The sequence below is a fragment of the Carcharhinus amblyrhynchos genome, chromosome 4, assembly GCF_965287045.1.
Source record: "Carcharhinus amblyrhynchos chromosome 4, sCarAmb.v2.hapA, whole genome shotgun sequence".
In the NCBI taxonomy this organism is placed as follows: domain Eukaryota; kingdom Metazoa; phylum Chordata; class Chondrichthyes; order Carcharhiniformes; family Carcharhinidae; genus Carcharhinus; species Carcharhinus amblyrhynchos.
The window spans coordinates 53,488,643-53,508,660 of record NC_137327.1 but is presented as its reverse complement, the minus strand read 5'-3'; the positions used below and the strand labels follow the sequence as shown (position 1 = coordinate 53,508,660).

At 42.8% G+C, this 20,018-nt stretch overlaps 1 protein-coding gene across 3 annotated transcripts in view; it reads left to right on the top strand.

The window, feature by feature from the left end:
* The first annotated feature begins 662 nt into the window (after window positions 1-662).
* LOC145342021 (Golgi apparatus protein 1-like) overlaps window positions 663-20,018 on the top strand; it is a 118,403-nt gene continuing 99,047 nt past the window's right edge. For all 3 annotated transcript variants that reach the window (XM_080187160.1, XM_080187159.1, XM_080187158.1), the window contains exon 1: window positions 663-1,069. In XM_080187160.1, coding sequence (XP_080043286.1) covers window positions 668-1,069 — 402 coding nt within the window. In that variant the 5' untranslated portion in view covers window positions 663-667. The remainder of the gene's footprint in view (window positions 1,070-20,018) is intronic.

Sequence of the window (20,018 nt, the reverse complement as noted above, 5' to 3'; positions counted from 1 at the left end):
GCGACTCAAGAACAGTTTCTTCCCTGCTGCCATCAGATGTTTGAATGAATCTAACTCATATTATATTGATCTTTCTCCACACTCTAACTATGACTGTAACACTACATTCTGCACCCTCTCCTTTCCTTCTTGATGAATGGTATGCTTGTCCATACATACATGCAAGAAAAAATACTTTTAACTGTACTAATACATGTGTGACAATAATAAATCAAATTAAATGAATGTTTGGAAGAGACAACCATTCACTTACCAATAGTTGAACTAACTTATCTATGGAAATTTTTGAATAATTGGATAGTACTTAGCTTTTAACATTACAAATTTTGTCATTACAGTCTTTTAATTCAAAGCAGTTTAATTCAATTTAACAGATAGTTCAAATTATTATTTAACAAATATTGTGCACGCTACTTAATTTAAATTATTTCATAATTATTACTTTAGGAAAAAAAATCAATAGCAATTAATCAAGGATTTTTACTCAGAATGCTGAGAATGTGAAACTGCCTACCACAGACTACTGTAGACGCATCATGACTATTGTGTGAGGGGGCGTGTCCGAAACGTCGATGTATCGGATCGACGTGAGGAACGTTGAGGACGTGTCGACGTCACAACGCCGCACGTTATAAAAGGGCGGAGTGGCTGCGGCTGCCACTACAAGATGGCGGCTTGTGGACGTGGGAGTTTGGTGTTGGCGGCAGCGGGGGACTGGCGATGGCTGCGGGCCTTGCATTGTTTGCTGGTGGCGATCCTCCCTTTACTCCTACCTGGTCACTGTGCCGTGCAACCAGTGTTAGACCGCAGTCGCGGCCGGGAACCGAATTCGCCGGATGTGGGACTCCATAGCCAGGGCGAAAGCCAGGTTCAGCCTCAGGCCTACCTCCAGGGACAGCCTCAGTTCCAGCCCCGTCCTCCGGGTCAGGCCCAGTTCCAGGCCCCGCGGAAGAACATCTGGCGGATTTCAGAGGAGCCGATCTGTCACGAAGACGTGGTCCGGCTCTGCCCCAAACACACCTGGCAGAACAACTTCGCGGTGCTCGAATGTCTGCAGGACGTACGGGAGGTAAGCAACAGCCCTTGGTGGTGCGTGGGGGGTCGGTGGGTTCGGGCTGGCTACTGGATGCTCGCTGAGCATCGTACTGAGGGCTTGGAGTATTTATCGGCTGTTGGACCTTGCTTATGAGTGGCCAGACTGGATGAGCAGCCTGGCTGACAGACAATGTTTCAGAGTGGCCAATCAAGTCTCAGATTGGTTTTTGATCACAGACAGACCCTTAGGCTGCTCTGTGAGTGATGAAGGAGTAAACTGCCTCCAGAAGGAACCTGACAAAAGGACAGCGTTCCGAAAGCGTGTGGATTTACTATCAAATAAACTTGTTGGACTTTAACCTGGTGTTGTGAGATTTCTTACTGTGTTTACCCCAGTCCAACGCCGGCACCTCCACATCATGCCTCCAGAATGGCCAGTTAGTATGGGAGAGATTCTGAGTCTTGAGTCAACAGTTGTATTGTGAAGTATATGTGAAGCATATCAATTGCTGGCCATGACTGGAGGTTAGATGGTTTACTCTGAACTAGACGCTTGCCTTTTTTTATCCTTCTGTATTTTGCAGTTTAAGATATTGACTGATAATTAGGCTGTTGTCTGGGATTACCAATCAAATTGAATTCACAGGATTATTGTACACAGGAGACGGTTCAGCCTGTTGCACTGGCTGTTTGGAGGAACAGTTTACTTAATGCGATTTTTCACTTCCTTGTAACTCTGCACATTCTTCCTTTTCAGATAATGATTCCATTCCCTCTTGAAACCCTTGGTTGAAACTGCCTGCACTCCACATTCAGGCAGTGCATTACAGATCCTAGCTGTTTGCTGCGTAAGACATCCTGTCCACATCCACCCTGCCAAACCCCCTCACCCCAAGAATCTTGCACATCTCCATTGGCCATAAATTTTACTTGCATTTAGATTTTAGAATTCACCAGTTGAGCTTATTTCCCCCTGTTAGTCTTATCTTCACAGTTTGGTGTACCTCATGGCGCTCGATGCAGAATGGAGGATTTTTTAAACAGCTATTCTTTTGAAATAATTTCACATCGAAGTTTAAAGTTGAAACTTCCCAGGTTACTTGAGGTACACTCAATGTGTTATGTCAGTACTCACTAGGCAGAGAAATTTATATGGATCTTTTATAGATTAGGGTCTGCAGGTGTCAGACACTTTTTTCTTAGACTGTTACATGCACAAGGTAATGCAGTACAATTCCAATGCTATTGCAGCCCTTGTTTTTCAAACTGACCCAGATATGGTGGTGATGGGATGAGGCAGAGTCATGTGCACATTTGAAATGCTTGTGCTGAATTTGTCAAAATATTAGCAATTTTGAATGGGGTGAAATGCCTTCCAGCTGAATAAAAACACTCATCAACTCAAGTGAGGAGAATGCCTCATCAGTGATTGACGAGGTTGTGGTTGATGAGGTGGAGAGCTTGGAAGGAGACTTCTTTAGTCCCTTGCAGTTCACAGCATTGGCATGGAAGAACATAGTGAAATGTTCTCTTAGAAAAAGATATATATTAAACCAGATTGAATAAAATTTGGTTAGCTAAGGCAAAAGTGATGGCAGTTCACAGTAACAAAGTTGGTGTTACGGCACTTTGAAGTGCAAGCATTTCTAAACAAATTTTCTCATTCTAATAGTATTTGGGGAAAATGTTTGTGTAAATGGTTTGTTTAATAGTGGGACTTGGGGGAAACCCTGCCTCAGCTACAACTAGCTGGACTCTTAATGAGCTGCAGCTGCTGGTAGCTTCAGTATCTACCTATATTTCAGTATGCTGATCAATTTTGCACACTTGTATGTAATCCAGTGACTTGCTTACCTAATGTTGAATGTTGTACACATTTTAAAACTGGCCTTTCCTGCTTTAGCTGATCTTCTAAATGCAAATAACAATAAAATGAGTCAGTCAGAAAGGGTGTACTAGGTGTATCTTTATACACCCCCTCTACTGGCAGTATGCCATTTGCAAATAATATACAAATCTTAAATCTGGTGTCCATTTCTGTAGTTTTTGGGTGTGGAAGTTGGAAGTGCAATATCAAAGGGTCTTTATGTTGACCATTGGCATTGCATACACAAGTAAGAAATAATAAGTGAAGGGCTTTGGAAACTACAGATTCCAGCCTTGGACTTAACTACCTAGGGATTCTAACGTTTCACTTTACATTTGCATTACTTTATGAAAGTTGCAAATTATGTTGTGATGTGGAATATGTCTATTCTGTATTCCACATCCCAACAGTCAGTCTCTAAGTGATGGCTCTGACACTGAGGTTTGATGGTGATTCTACAGCTGTTAAATTTTGTAGTGCAACTTCTGGAATTTTTAACCCAGTTGTCAAGGTTTGAATACTATTAGGTTAGGTGCCTGAGACTGAGAACTGTCATGCCAATAGACGATGAGTGAGTGAGTCCACAGAAGTTGGATGGGAGAATTAATTCAGTCGAAGGTAGAGATGTTTGGTGCAGTTAGAATCTAGATTTCTTCCTTTCCGACATGCTGCACTTAGTGAAGTCTGGGCAATGCCTCCTAAACCAGACCAGCAGCCCTACTAATGGATGGTTTCCCATGTAATCAGAACCGATTTGTCATCCCAGTGCAGTTAGTTACTTACTGCATGGTCACTTAAAACGTCACTGCATTGGTAAGAGTTTTGAATTGAACATTTGTTAAATGAAGTTTTTAACTGCTTCAATCAATTTGCTTCTCTTTCCTGCATAATAATTGTAGATCTTTATGGATGGTGTTGCTGATTTGGGCTGTGGATGTAGTTGTGTAATTGGCTGCCAAATGCAGTGTTGGCTATTTATTTCCGTGAACTGTATAATCACAGCTGCCTCAGGTAGACCTATTTTTGTTTAGTGAGCAGTAATCTTGTGCTGTAAATGAGACCAGCATGTGCACTTGGCCATTCAATTGATCTTGAATAACTAAATCTTCTGCGCTTCAGCAGTTTCTATTCTGCAAGGGCAGGTGCATGAGAAGATCTGGCATTGCAGTGCAAAAACTGTTTGCTCACAGCCACAGTTTAAAAAAATATATTTTTCTCTCTTGCCTCTTGGCATGGCTGACAGCAGTGACTTCTTACTTGGGCAGTGTGGCACTGGCCCACTTCCATTATCTTCCCCAGAAGGTCATTGTTCATATTATACTCTTTTGGTAGGCTATTTGATGGGCATCACAGGTAAGTACAGTGCTGTCCTCGACTCACCACCTCGGTTGGGTGTTCTCATGCTGAGATTGTCAACGAGGAACATGAATTTGGCTGTTTTTGCATCTTTTAACCTTAGTATACTATGTGGATTTGACGTTGATTTTAATTTCACTTTACTGAAGTGCCTTTGTGTAAACAAACCTGGTATGGTACAATGTTTTCTTTGTAAACACCAGTGGAATAACACTTAGATTGTGGAGGCAAACCACTGGAGAAGTGGCGCAGACATTCCAAAAATAAACCAGACAAAAGTAAGTTAATAGTGATGCTATGGGGGAGGGTAATGGTTTGAGTCTGTCATTGCTCCAGAGGATGTGACTACTCCTAAATTGCTACTCTCAACTGTTGAAACATCACAGACAAGATACAATAATCATCTATTTCTTTCTGGTTTTCCATATTATTGTACTTCATTGTTTGGTCACCTAAACCTGAGTGTTTATCAATTTCTTAAGCGCGTTTTATATTTTCAGCCTTTTTTCTGTTTCAGGTTAGAGATTTGAAGTTTACCCTTTAATAATCAATTGACCGTTGCTGTTTTCAAATTAGTCTTATCATTTTTGAATATTCCTCCTCTTTGTCCAAGTATTAGCCTCTGCTTGTTACTCCTGACTGCTTTCATTGTTGCTGTTGATATTCAAATGCTCTCTCTTTGTGAGAGTTTACACAACGAACAGTAGTAGATTATTCAGCTGGAAGTGGGGAGGGACCAGCACAATCGAACTCCATATTCACACCAGGTGTACAGACAGGCATGGTGAGCAAACATGAGGTTTCCTCCTTTCCATTTTAGAGAGGCTGTCCTCTTCCCTACCAGAACCTTCTGTTTCTTGGCAGGGTCCAAAGATCAAGTCAGGGCCTTTGATTTTGGTAAAGCTCAATTAGCATGTTCTGCTGGTTTGGACAGTTTTGTGAGAGTTGAAAGTAAATCTGAAGATGGCTCCACGACATTCTGTTCAAGGTTCTTTAGGAGCCCTGTTTAATTCCTTAGTTGACTGAATTAAGCCAATTTTTTTGCCAGCAACCTTGTTCTTAAATTCGTCCTTGTCAGTTGTTGGCAGCTTCCTAGTTGTGGTTTTAATGCATGCTGAAGCTTCAGTTTGGTGTTATTGGCTGATTTTCATAATGGTTTTGTTACATTATATGCATTGACTTATTGAGTATGTTAACTATTTGTGCTTGAACTGTAACTTCTTGATATTTACTCAGATTATCAGAAAAAGAATCTGAATTTATATTCTTTCAGGGTTTTTCTCATTTACAGGCAGCATCTGTGGAAATAACAATCAATACTTTGAACTCTTTTTAACAATTGAACAAATGCTGGTTGATCTGCAAGAATGATTCCGGTTTTATTTTTCCAGATTCCCCCCACTCCTGCCACATTATGTTCAGTTTGTTTTCGCCAGCTGTGCTCGTAGTGTTTAAACATCATCTAGATCATGGTACTAATTAGGATACTTCAGGAAAGGCTTACACCCCATGATCGATCCAGTGATTGTGTATGCTTTTAAAATTTTATACCATTACAAACTACCGTTCAGACCGATGAAAATGAGGCAAGGCCAGCAGCGATGCTTATCTAAGCAATGAATTTGTATCCACTTCTGAATCCACGGTGTGATGCAGGGCTTAGCAGAATTTGGAAATCTGCCTGCTTCCCAAATTCAGCAGTTGATCTGGGTTTGAATAACACTGATCAACACCATACAATATTCCTTCTTTTCTGTAAAACTTGTATCTTAAAAGCCTCTTAAATTATGGTCAATTTTTCTGTATTCTGGCCGGGGCTAAAATGGCAGTTTCATTGTATATTCATTCAGGGAATGTGGGCTTTGCTAGTTAGGAAAGCATTAATTGCCCATTCTCAATTATCCTTGAAAATGTTACTGATAATTGAGTTTGCCCTCAAAAAGTGAAGCCCTTAAATCTAACATGAAGATTTTTCTTCCTTGGAAGATGTGGAATCAAAGGAAAGCCTGATTCAAGCATCAAAGTTGGATTAATGATACAATGAGTGTCCAAACTTTGATGCTTTGTTCACTTACCTTGCGTTGTTAACTTTTTGTTTGTGGCTGGTTGCAATGAACAAACCAGCAGTAAGGATGAAGCATAAATGTAACTCTTAAGTGTTAGGACATACCCTCATTCGGCAAGACAACTAGTATGAAATGACTTGTGTCCCACCGTAGTGGTTGGATCTCAAACAATGACAAAGCGGAGTACAGGAATGGGATGGAGAATCTGGTGCAACAACAATAATCTCTCCCTCAGTGTCAACAAAGCGAAGGAGACAAGCAAAGGAGATAGAGGTCCAAATGTGGGAGTCTTTTTTTTGGTTGGGTGGGTGCAGTTATAATCAGTTTTGTGGTTCACCATGTCCTGTTGGGAAACTGGAATAGATTCCGAAACATCATTTTCTTGTTCATTGTCATTGACTTAAGGGAATGTAGTGGAGAACATGCCCCTGTCTAATCAAAAGGGGACTGAGTAGAAATGGTCGGGAGCTTCAAGTTTTTATAGAACGTAGAATAATACAGCATAGTACAGGCCTTTTGGCCCTCAATGTTGTGCCAAGCTATGTCCGAACCCAAGGTCAAGCTATCCCACTCCCTATCATTCTGGTGTGTTCCATGTGCTTATCCAATAACTGCTTGAAAGTTCCTAAAGTGTTCGACTTCACTATCACAGCAGGCAGTGTATTCCACACCCCAACCACCCTCTGAGTAAAGAATCTACCTCGGACACCCCTCCTATATCTCCTACCATGAACCTTATAGTTATGTCCCTTTGTGACAGCTAGATCCACCTGTGGAAATAGTCTCTGCACGTCCACTCTATCTATCCCCTTCATTATCTTATAAACCTATTAAGTTGCCTCTCATCCTCCTCCACTGTAAAGAGAAAAGCCCCAGTTCCCTCGACCTTTCCTCATAAGATCTACACTCCAAACCAGGCAGCATCCTGGTAAATCTCCTCTGCACTCTCCCCAATGTTTCCACATCCTTCTTATAGTGAGGTGATCAGAACTGCACACAATATTCCAAATGTAGTCTTACCAAGGTCCTGTATAGCTGCAGCATAGCCCCACGATTCTTAAACACAAACCCCCTGAAAATAAACAGTAACACACTATAAGCCTTCTTTGCGGCTCTATCCACTTGAGTGGCAACCTTGAGATCTGTGGAAATGAACCCCAAGGTCTCTCTGTTCCTCCATATTCATCAGAGCCCTACCATTGACCCTGTAATCTGCATTGAAGTTTGTCCTACCAAATTGAATCACCTCACACTTACCAGGGTTAAACTCCATCTGCCACTTTTCTGCCCAGCTCTGCATCCTGTCAATGTCTCTTTGCAGCCTGCAAGAGCCCTCCACCTCATCCACGACTCCACCAATCTTGGTGTCATCAGCAAATTTATTAACCCACCCTTCAGCTCCCTTTTCCAAGTCATTGATAAAAATCACAAATAGCAGAGAACCCAGCAACAATCCCTGACACCTTTATAGGTGTCCAGATTACCAACAACCTGTCCTGGTCCCTCCACTTTCATGCCAACACTACAGTTAAGAAAGCCCACCAATGCCTCTGCTTTTTCACAAGACTAAGGAAAGTTGGCATGTCCTTTATGACCCCCATCAACTTTCAAAGATGCATTCTTTCTGGTTGTATCACAGCCTGGTATGGCTCTTGCTCTGTCCAATACTGCAAGGAACTACAAAAGGTCATGAATGTAGCATTATTCTTAAACATACAGATTGCTGCACTCACTTCAGGTAGTTTGATAATTTTAGATTTGTTTGTTACAGATGACCTGTAAAATTGAAGATGCTATTGACTTGGGCATGACTTTATAAAGTAGTAAATGTGCAGGCTACTGGGCATCTGTTCTTCACATTATAATTTTGCCCCAGGTGCATTTGCCTTCAGTATTTTTATAAGAACATAACATAATAAGAACATAAGAAATAGGAGCAGGAGTAGGCCATTTAGCCCTTCGAGCCTGCCCTGCCATTCAATAAGATCATGGCTGATCTGTCGTGGCTCAGTTCTACATTCCCACCCTCTCCCCATAACCCTTAATCCCCTCTCATCAAAAACCCATCAACCCGCATCTTAAAAATATTTAGCGAGGTAGCCTCCACCACTTCAACAGGCGAGAATTCCAGAGATTCACCACCCTTTGAGTGAAGAAGTTCTTCCTCAACTCCGTTCTAAACCGCCCCCCTTTATCTTGAGGCTGTGCCCCCAGTCCTACTGTCCTTTCTGAGTGGGAAGAGTCTCTCCACCTCTATCCTATCCGTCCCATTCATTATCTTATATGTCTCAATGAGATCTCCCCTCATTCTTCTAAACTCTAACGAGTACAAGCCTAGTTTATTCAGCCTCTCCTACAATTTGTATAAATTCATTGAGTCAACATACTTTGAAGTATTTCCTACTGAAGCTGACCCTATAATGTTGTCAAATGCAGCAAAGCCTGATGAACAGGAATGTTAAGGTACATTAATTGACTTGATGCCAACAATGATGAAATGAACTTTTCCTATCATTTGTGTGTATCTTTGCACGGTATGGACGCCTTTCAGTCAGGAATCACCACATTGGCCAGCTGATGTTATGAACATGAGGTGCCCAGGTCTAATTCTAATTTATTGACTCTGCCCCACAGAATGATGGATTTGTAATAATTTGCAGGGGTCAGTTGAGAGCCATAATTAACTTCCCTGAATGTGACTGAGGTGAGAGGAATAGCCAAGAGAAATTGAATCCAGTAATAGAACGCTGTGGATAGGTATACTGAAGTTATATTAATATTAGTTTGTGATCTGTCATGCAACCCTGATTGTAAAGTCATATTTTAATACATTATATCTTAAATACATTATATTTGGCTAGTACCTTCCAACAGGAGGAATTTGGACGCTATGGGCAGGATTTTATAGTCTTGTTCTAGAAACAGTAAAATCTGACCTGAGATCAACAGATCTTTCCATTGTCCTCACCTCACCCGTTTTGATCCCTGCAGCGGGTGGAGTGGTCAGATTCTGGCCTATATCTCAGTTTCAGCAAATCTCATTGAAATTCACCACTTGTCTGTTTTTAAAAGTTGCAGTGCAACCCTAACGAGTCATTGGTTTACTTGGTTTCATTCTTTTAGTTGGAAGTTTGGTTTGTAAAAAGTTACGAAATTCTAAATTATTGGTCAGAAGTATTCTCCCAGACTTGGTACCCCTGTCTGCCCAAACATCTGATTCATCTGTTAGAAAATTTGCTATTCTTGATCTTTTCTGAGAGCATATAGTTATTCTGATGTCCTTACTGAAATGACTTCCTGTTTATTCCTCCATACATTTGTCCTTTGCACTTGGGTTGGGATGCTTTTGGTCCATGTCACTGCTGTGTTGTGCAGGTTGCAGCATATCAGTGGTAATTCTGTATTTTGGGAATGTTTGTAGACTTCTGCTGTTTTTAGGTTGATCTGTTTTGCAGTATACTTACTTTTTTAATCTTATTTAGTCTGATTTAATCTTTAATGGCTTTGGACAAGTTGGTTAGAGCTGAGCCTTTGTCCCTGTTATGGCGTCAATTACGAAAGCTCCTTCATGTATTTGGATTCTCCTGTTTTGTTGGGAAGTCATCTCATTTATTTGGTAGTGAATTAGTACAATCTTATGGTGTGGTATTAAGCCACGTAGATCAGGAGATTTGCCGGTTAATTGCTGCTGGGTTATCTAGTCTGAGCTAGGCAAGTGTTGAGTGAGGCTGTGGTAATTATCCTCAGTCTATTAGTACTCTAGAAGGCACAGTCCCTTGATGGTATCTTCACAGTACTGATTTCAAACACTTAACCTTTACTGGATAGTCTATATTTTGATGTGGTTGAGAATGCGATGGAATTGTTTATTAGACCCTTCCACCTGCTCAACCTTGCACCTCACCTGGGATGTGGTGATCCTCCAGTTAAATTGCCACCAGGCAGCTCTCTCCACACCTCCCCCCCCCCCCCCCCCCCCAAAAAAAAAGAAGAGCAGCCTGTGGTCATCTGGGACTATGGCAACTTACACTTACCCTCCTGTAGTTCCCATTAAACTATATTCAAGTGCACGTCACTGTGCTTGGAAAGAGCAACAGAAAAGGATAAAAGAGTAACGAATATCAGAAGGCTGCTAGATGTGAGTTATGCCCCTGTCATCCATGAACTTAATGTTGAATCTGGGTCACAGTATAAGTGCATGTAGTAATATGTGAAGGAGGAACAAATTTTGAATAAAATATTGCATATGCTGGAAATCTGAAATGAAACTAAAAAAAAGCTAGATGGGGTCTGGAAGTATCCCTGGAGTGAGAGAGAGTGAACTTTTCAGGTCAATGACCGAAAGGTCATCAACCTGAAACAAATATTACCAGTTTGTTCTTGGGCAAAATTTATCAGATATCCTGCTTTGTAACCAAGCTTGAGGAACTTCAGCAGCATGCAATCTGGGCTAAGTGGGATGAGCTCTCACTTCTACCACAGCCCTCTGCAAGGTCATGCCTCTGAAAAATACCTTGAAAGTGGCAGTGTAAAATCATCTGGGGAGTTAAATATTTGATTTGCTGCTTTTCAATAAGGTATACAAGAGATTTTTTTAATCCTTTCAAATGTAATTAAAAACCATCACCTCTAGAACTGTAATAGACGTGAATACTTGTGAAGCAAATATTTTGAGTAGCTATGCTGCTTTTAGGTTGATTCTTGAGCTTTTAATTCCCATGTAGGGTTTCATGGTGCATTTATCAGTCAAACCTGTTTGAGATGAAAGTGCTCAAGTGTTCTATTTGTGTGCTTGCCCCATGGTGCTAACTTTTACATGTCTGTGTGGATCCTAATTAGATTCCAGCCCTCTGATGTCTAGCATGGGAAAGAGACAATGTGTTAAGCTCTTGCTGTTGAAGGCAAATAAGCCACAAATGTAGGAAATTGCTGTGGTGCCTCATCCTGAACTCCTTATTCTCACTGCACTGTCAAGATCTACACTATCTGGGCTTGAATTTTAGACATCAACATACCTCAAGTAAGAAGAATGGGCCTTGGAGTAGTAATACATTGGCAGGACTTGGGAAACCATATATGAAATAACAGTTACAGATCAAACCAGACGCTTTTGTCCTGACAGTAAAAGCGACTTATAATATGTATGAATCTTTAGTTTATGTATAACTTTGAATCAGCTTAAATATCAACCAAATTTTCAGGTGGTGTTTTGTTTTGCAGATAATGTCTAATGAGTTAGTGGTTTAGTGAGTGCTTTTTATAATGGGTATTCTTGGATGGTTAAGCTTATGGTACGTATAACTCTTTTCTCTTATGTGGACTTAAAAGGTCATGCTGCTCAAAGAAACAGCAGGAAAGGCGTATATCTGTAAAAACAGCTTTACCACTTCAGTTAGTGGTGTCAGGGATGTCAGCTCAGTAGTTAGGTGCTTGTAGGGAAATGTACAAATAAGAAATAATTTTAAGAAGTTGAAAATCTGTGGAGTAAATCTTACAAAGACTTGGGTGTATGAGTTCTGGGATAATGAAAAAATGTGCAGTTGCAAGTGTTTTATGTAAGGCTAGAGAGAGACTGAGAATAGGTTGGTTACTAACATAAAAGGGTATCCTTGCTACACAAGTCGCAAAAGGATAATCAAAGGAAGGATGGACAGATCTTTTTGTGAAGTTTGAGTGAGTTACTAAATGAGTGCTCTGGCAGCATCTTTATTTATTAATGTCACAAGTAGGGTTACATTAACACTGCAATGAAGTTACTGTGAAAATCCCCATATCACCACACTCTGGCACCTATTTGGGTACACTAAGGGAGAATTTAGCATGGTCAATGCACTTTACCAGCATGCCTTTCAGTCTGTGGGAAGAAACTTGAACACCCAAAGGAAACCCCACACAGACACTGGTAGAACGTGCAGACTCCGTGCATATAGTGACCCAAGCTGGGAACCGAACCCAGGTCTCTGATCCTGTGAGGCAGCAGTGCTAACCACTGTACTGCCCATTGTCATCTCCAGTGGCGATAGATAAGCAGTACAAATGAAGCATGAGGCAGCAGCAATATTGGATAAGAATAAAATGATGTGGTACTGAAAAGTCCTCAAAATAAAAAAGTCACCTGTTCTGGATGGGATCTATCCTGGGTTACTGAGAAGGATGCCAGTACTAATTTTTTCAATTGCATTGCTGGTTCGCGGGTTTTTTGCATTTTGCGCTTTCCGTAGCGGGTCCTAGGTGCAAGAGCAGTTGGGAAGGGAGCACGGGAGTACAAAAAGAAGGCCACAGTAGACAGCGGGCAGCGGAGTGAGGCGGGTGCTGAGTGAGTACTGCAAGGGCTTTGGCTCACAGGGCTTAGGTGAGAGCAGGCTTAGGCAAGGTGAGATACTGGTCAAATTTTTCTAACTGTGTCCGTAAGTTTAAGGGTGGCCAAATAAATGGCAGGGTCCATGGGGAGGCGTGTCAGCGGTGTAAGGTGCAATATGTGGGAGTTCCTGGAGACACAGCATCTCCGGAGAGTCCACATCTGCACCAAATGTCTGGAGTTGCAGCATTTGAGGGCCTGGGTTAGGCAACTGGGGTTGAGGCTGGAGGATTTATTTTTAGTTAGGGAGAATGAGGCGCTAATGAATAGGAACCACGTTCAAGAGGGGATCCCAGAGCCTAGGAGGGGGGATGGCTGGGTTACAGTTAGGAAGGGGAAAAAGAAGAGGACTAATGTTCCAAAGGCTACCCCAGGGGTAGTCTCTCTCGATATCAGGGGTAAGGCACCAACTGAGGTGGAAAGGGCACGAGGGGAAGACCGGAATGCCTCAGAGGGAAGGAAGGGGGCTGGATGTGAGATAGTGGTGGGGGATGGGAGGGTTAGAGGAATTGATAGGCATTTCTGTGGGCAAAAGCGGGACTCCAGGATGGTAGTCTGCCTCCCTGGAGCAGGGGTACAGGATGTGTCTGAGAGGGTAGAGGAAATCTCAAAGGGCCAAGGGACCCAGGCGGATGTAATTATACATGTAGGTGAGAAGGACGTAGGAAGGAAGAGTAGGGGGAAATACGTAGGCAGTTCAGGGAGTTGGGAGCCAGGCTGAAGTGTAGGGCCTCCAGGGTGGCGATCTCTGGGCTGCTGCCAGTGCCCAGTAATAGCAGGGATAAAAATACTGAGATCCTGCAGCTGAATGCGTGGCTGAGGGATTGGTGCAGGACAGAGGGTTTTAGTTTTGTAGACCATTGGGAAGTCTCTGCAAAGGAAGGGCACTTTTATAAGAGAGATAGGGAGCATTTAAATGGGAAGGGTACACATATTTTAGCTGGGAGGTTGGCTGGAGTGTTTCGGCAGGGTTTAAACTAATATGGAGGGGGGGGTGGGGAGGAGAGAGACAGCTCAGGCACTGGGAGTGGCAGTGAGTTGGAGGTCAGGGTAAGTCTAGATGATAGGAAAATCTCCCAGGAGAAGGAGGATCCGAGTGGGCTTGAGGGTCTTTGGTGCATCTGTTTTAATGCGAGGAGTGTGATGGGTAAGACGGATGAACTTAGGGCCTTGATGTTCGTGAGGAACTTAGATGTGGTGGCAGTGACAGAGAGGTGGTTAAAGGAGGGGCAGGACTGGCAGCTAAATATTCCAGGGTATAAGTGTTTTAGGTGTGATAGGGGAGGGTTGAAAAGAGGAGGGGGAGTGGCGCTCTTAGTTAGGGAGCAGATCACAGCAGTGCAGAGGGAGGATAACATGAGGGGGTTGGGAATTGAGTCTCTGTGGGTGGAGTTGAGGAATAGGAAGGGGGCCATTACTAGTTAGGAGTGTACTATAGGCCGCCCGACAGCCTGCGGGCAGTGGAAGAGGGTATATGTAGGGACATTTTGGACAAGTGTAGGAAGAACAGGGTTGTTGTGGTGGGAGATTTTAATCTCCCTGGGGTGGATTGGAAGGTGCCTAGAGCTGGGGGGGTCGGATGGGGAGGAATTCGTAAGATGTGTATTGGAAGGATCCTTGCAACAGTATGTAGATAGCCCAACTAGAGAGGGGGCTATAATAGATTTAGTTCTGGGCAATGAGCTGGGTCAGGTGGTTGAGATTGCGGTAGGTGAACATGTGGCTAATGGTGACCACAACTCCATCTACTTTAGGATACGAATGGAAAATGATGACAGCTGTCCTAAGGGAAGGGTGCTAAGTTGGGGGAAGGCTAGATACAGCCGGATTAGGCAGGAGCTTAGGGATACAGACTGGGATAGGCTGTTGGAAGGCAAGACCACGTTAGGCACGTGGGAGTCTTTCAAGGGAAAACTGCCTTGGGTGCAGGAAAGGCATGTGCCGGTTAGGAGAAAGGATGGGAAAGGCAGGATTAGAGAGCTGTGGATTACTCGAGATAGAGAAGACCTGGTTAGGAAGAAATGAGAGGCGTATGTCAGGTCTAAGCAGCTGGGAACGGAGAGAGCGTTGGAGGAATACAGAGAGTAGGAGGGATCTCAAACGGGGAGTTAGGAGAGCAAAGAGGGGGCATGAGATGGCTTTGGCAGGTAGGGTTAAGGAAAATCCAAAGGCGTTTTGCTCTTAAGATAGGAGTAAAAGGGTGGCTAGGGGTAAAATTGGTTCTCTCAGGGACAGACGAGGGGAATTGTGCTTAAAGGCAAAGGGAATGGGGGAGATCCTGAATGAATACTTTGCGTCGGTATTCACGAAGGAGAGGGGCTTGATGTATGGTCATCGAGCCAACGGTAGACCAGTTGAAAGATCTATCGATTACGAGGGAAGAAGTGTTAGGGCTTTTCGGTTGCATTAAAACCGATAAATCTCCGGGGCCTGATGGCATTTATCCTAGGCTGCTTAGGGAGGCGAGGGATGAGATTGCTGGGCCTCTGATGCAAATCTTTGTCTCTTCTTTGGATACCGGTGGGGTCCCAGAGGACTGGAGGATGGTGAACGTGGTACCGTTGTTTAAAAAGGGTAGGAGGGATAGCCCGGGTAACTATAGGCTGGTGAGTTTAACGTCAGTGGTAGGCAAGTTGATGGAGAGGATTCTTAGGGATAGGATGTATGAGCACTTAGAGCGTTGCGATCTGATTAAGGATACGCAGCACGGCTTTGTAAAGGGGAAGTCTTGCCTTACGAATCTGGTAGAATTCTTTGAGGAGGTGGCAAAAACGGTCAACGAAGGACGAGCCGTTGATGTCGTCTATATGGATTTCAGTAAGGCGTTTGACAAAGTCCCTCATGGTAGCTTGGTAGAGAAGATTAAAGCTCATGAGATATGTGGCCAGGTACCTAGATGGGTAGAGAACTGGCTTGCAAAGAGGAGTCAGAAGTAGTGGAGGGGTCCTTTTCTAGCTGGAGGTCTGTCATTAGTGGTGTGCTGCAGGGCTCAGTACTGGGACCTCTTCTCTTTGTAGTGTATATAAATGATTTGGAAGAGGGAGTAGGTGGTGTGATCAGCAAATTTGCTGATGACACCAAGATGGCTGGATTGGTGGGCAGTGAGGAGCAGTGTCTGGCAATACAACAGGATATTGATTGGCTGGTTGATTGGGCAGATACATGGCAAATGGAGTTTAATCCGGATAAATGTGAGGTGATGCATTTTGGCCGGAATAATGTAGGGGGGAGTTATATGATAAAGGGTAAGCCCATAAGGAGTATAAAATCGCAGCGAGACCTGGGGGTGCAAGTGCACAAGTCTTTGAAGGTGGCAGTGCAAGTGGAGAGTGTGGTGAAGAAAGCCAATGGTATGTTAGCCTTTATAGGAAGTGGTATAGAATATAAGAGCTGGAGTCTAATGTTGCAGTTGTACAGAACGTTGGTTAGGCTGCATTTAGAGTACTGCATTTAGTTCTGGTCGCCTTACTACCGGAAGGACGTGGAGACTCTGGAGAGAGTGCAGAGGAGGTTTACCGGGATGTTGCCTGGTATGGAAAGACTGGGGTATGAGAAAAGATTGAAGAAATTGGGGCTCTTTTCCCTTGAAAGACGGCGACTGAGGGGGGATCTAATAGAGGTATATAAGATTATGAAGGGTATAGATAAACAGAAGTAAGCTATTTCCTATGATAGAGATACAGAGGACAAGGGGCCATGGACTTAAGGTGAGGGGGGAGAGGTATAACACAGATATTAGAGGGAGGTTTTTCACACTGAGGGTAGTGGGGGTATGGAATGCTCTGCCAAGTGAGGTGGTGGAGGTAAACATGCTAGAGTCATTTAAGAGTAACTTAGGCACATGAGTGGGTTGGAGATGGGTGGATATAGGAGATTGTTTTAAATAAGGGTCATTAGCATTGGGGCATCCCTGGTAAGGTAAATGGATATGGTACAATAATAATGTTTTTTTCCCTTTCATTCACAGGTTTTAAGTCGGTCCGCCTTGTGTCCAACGAGGGGCATACATGCGATGGGTCGAACTTGGGGTGCTCTTGGTTGTTCGAGATTGGCCTAGTGCTTCATGTTGTTAGTGTGTGCCTAAACTGGACCAGATACTGGGCGAGACGACAGCTCAGTGACTATCACTGATTGCTGTGCAGACACGTGGATTTGGGCCGGTGTCTGTCGGAGTTTGCGCATTCTCCCCGTGCTTGCATGGGTTTTCTCCGGGTGCTCTGGTTTCCTCGCACACCCCAAAGATGTGCTGTTAGGCTGATTGGCAGTAATAAATTGTCCCTAAATCAGTTTCCCTCAATCTGGATGGCCATAAAACATAAGACAAGGGTCGTGGGTGGAGAGGGGGACTGGTGGTGTTGAGATGGCGTGGGCTCGTTGGGCAGAAGGGCCTGTCTCCCGGGCTGTTTTTGTTCTTTGTTTGTACAGGGGCTCTGGCCATCACCTATCAGTATTCCTTGGATATGAGGATGGCGAAAGAGGAAAGAAGGGTTACAGCTCTTGCATACCTGGAAAAATAGAATAAAGAACGACAGCGACAATCCAGTGAGCTTGATGATGTTGGATAAACCTTGAAAGACAGTGATCATGAACAAAATTAATTGCTATTTGGAAAAACATAGGGTAAATGAAAGACAACAGGCACATCATGCTACACTAGCATTGATAGGATACTTGCAATAATGGAGAGGATTGATGGGCGTATGGGCTTTCAAAAGATAATTGGCAGATGCCCACATAATAGACTGGCTTGCAAATTTAAAACCTATGGTATTAAAGATGCAGTGGGCGCATGATTACAAAGATTGATGAAGGGCAGATACTAGTGGTGAATGTTTGCTTTTCAAACTAGAGGGAAGTTATGTTCTGGTCTTGAGTACAATTTGAAAGTTTGCAAGTGATACAAAACTTAGAAATGCCATAAACTGAGGAAAAAGGACTTCAGGAGACCGTAAGAAGACGTGGGGAAAAAGGCAGTCTCATGGCAGTTGAGAAGTCTGAAGAAGTACATTTTGGTTGGAGCCTTGGGGTATTTATGCATAAATCATTGACAGGGTAGATTGAGGAAGTATTTTTTAAAAAGAAAGTATTCAGGCACAGGCTTATAATTGGAGGTATACAATAACAAGGAAATGATACCTTTTTTTAAAATACTGGTTTGACCACAACTGGAGTACTATGTCCAATTTTTGGAGACTGCACTTTGTGAAGGCTATCAAGTGCGTGTAAAAAAGGGTTTTCCAGGATAGTGCCAAGGAGGAGGGACTTCAGTTATTGAGTGAATTGCACCTGTTCTCCTTCAATTCCAGAAGTTTGGGAGAAGATTTGGTTGTGGTGCTGAAAACCATCCATCTAAATCAGAGAACCCTTTCCCGTTGATAGAAGGTTCAAGAACAAGAAGACACTGATCTAAGAAGGTTGACGGAAAAGCCAGAAGCAACATGAGGAAATGCAAACAGATATAATTTAGAATGTGCTGCCTGAAAGGATGGTAGAGGTAGATTTGATTGTGGCTTTCAAACGTGAATTAGATGAATATTTAAGTGGGAAAAATTGCAGGGTTATGGAGAAGGATGGGGTGTGGTTCTAACTAGATTGCTCTTTCAGGCAGCTGCCAAGTGGATTTGACAGGCTGAATAGTTTCCTTCTGTGCTATAACCATTCACCGATCCATATCACCTAAAAGGGAAGCAGATTCAGTGTGATATTTAAAGAAGAATTGGATTATATTTTAAAAATATTATTGCGCCATGACAAAAGACAAATTGGATAGCTCAACTAAAGAAGCCAAACGACTGTTTCTGCTCTTTAATATTCTATGATACTGTGGTATCATTGTGAGAAACTTGTGGTTTCACTAACACTGGTTGAACACTTCTAATGTGGCTTGAATCACTCAGCTTTCTGCCTTCTAGCTGTTCTGTAGCCTTTCCGTTTATTTTAAGTTGTACGAGCTAGATTCCATCCGCTCTGTCCCTCCTTTGACCATTCAAAATAATCATTTGTTCCCAAACTGTTGGGTAAATTGAATACCATGGCTAGTCTCTGAACTGTTTATTCAAAGTTGTTTCCTTTCTAAGATGTAGTTTGCAGATGAGGGTGTTTAGAATAATGAACAAAATCATACTGATAACCCAGACAAATGGCAATGTAAAAACCTGAAGAAAAGTATGACAAGCTAATCATTCAAATGCTACATGCATACGATTGCTGTGGGCACTGAAATGACTAGCTACAGTCATGAGCTGTGGTAACTTGCTGCACTTTTTATAGAACTGATGGTAACAACTGTTACTCATACTCATCCATATTTTTAAAAATCCCTTCTAAGATGGTCCCCTAACACTTAATTTGACACTGTAGTGACTGTTCAGGCATTTCAAGAAAATTACTTGAACCTTCTAATGAAGGCATTGTCTACTGCTCTTTGGCTTCTATTTATCGTTGTTGAATTTTTGCAAGATGGGTGAATCATATAATCTCACATTTTAAAGGATTTGCTGAAAGATTTGGGTGAGTAATGGATATTCTAAAACAGGTGCAGTTGAGTATAACTGCCAGTTTATGCCATGTCCATTTTTGCTTCTGAGAATCATTTATTTTTAAAACCTACTTGGGTAAAATGGTTGAAAAATATCATTATTGTTCTATTCTGAGATGACAAGGGAATGTTGTGGGTATTCTGTGTTAGTTCTATGCTGGTGTTATGAACCTAGCTGATATAAAACCAAGTGACAAATGCCACCCAAATCGACCTCTACGGGTTGTTTATCAACTTTCCCTGGACTTTTGCCACACAGAGTCAATTGGTCCTATTGGAACTCTGCTTTTCACATGGGGTTTTCTAACATCTACTCTTGAAGACCAGGTCTTGCAATCTCCTCCCACATGACACTTCCTCTGTTTTCACCAAGGATCCACCTCCAGGGATTCAGCCTCTTTTTCTGGTGTGCCTCTGCCCTGAAGCGCCATGTGAATTAAAGCTTCACCTTCTACATAATCTCTTAGGTGCCATGCCAACAGGATACCACTGCTTCACAGGCCTTTTGTAAAGATTCTCCTTGTCCTTGGATCTCTGGCTTCTGCCAAGTCCATGTTGTTCCAGATCTTGTAACCCTGTCTTTTAACTTCGAGCCTCTGCTCTCCACTTTAACAGGCCTTTTTTCCCCAGATTCCTATTCTTTTCCTTTGAAGAGAGGTTTTTCTTGGAACTTCCTTATGTTAGTCTCCCTGGTTTTGGGACCTTTCCATTTGGGGCCTACGCTCTGCAGTTGTCCTTCATGTCCTGCTAGAGAGAGGCTTATTTTGCTCTCCAGTGAACATTGTTGCCAACTGAACC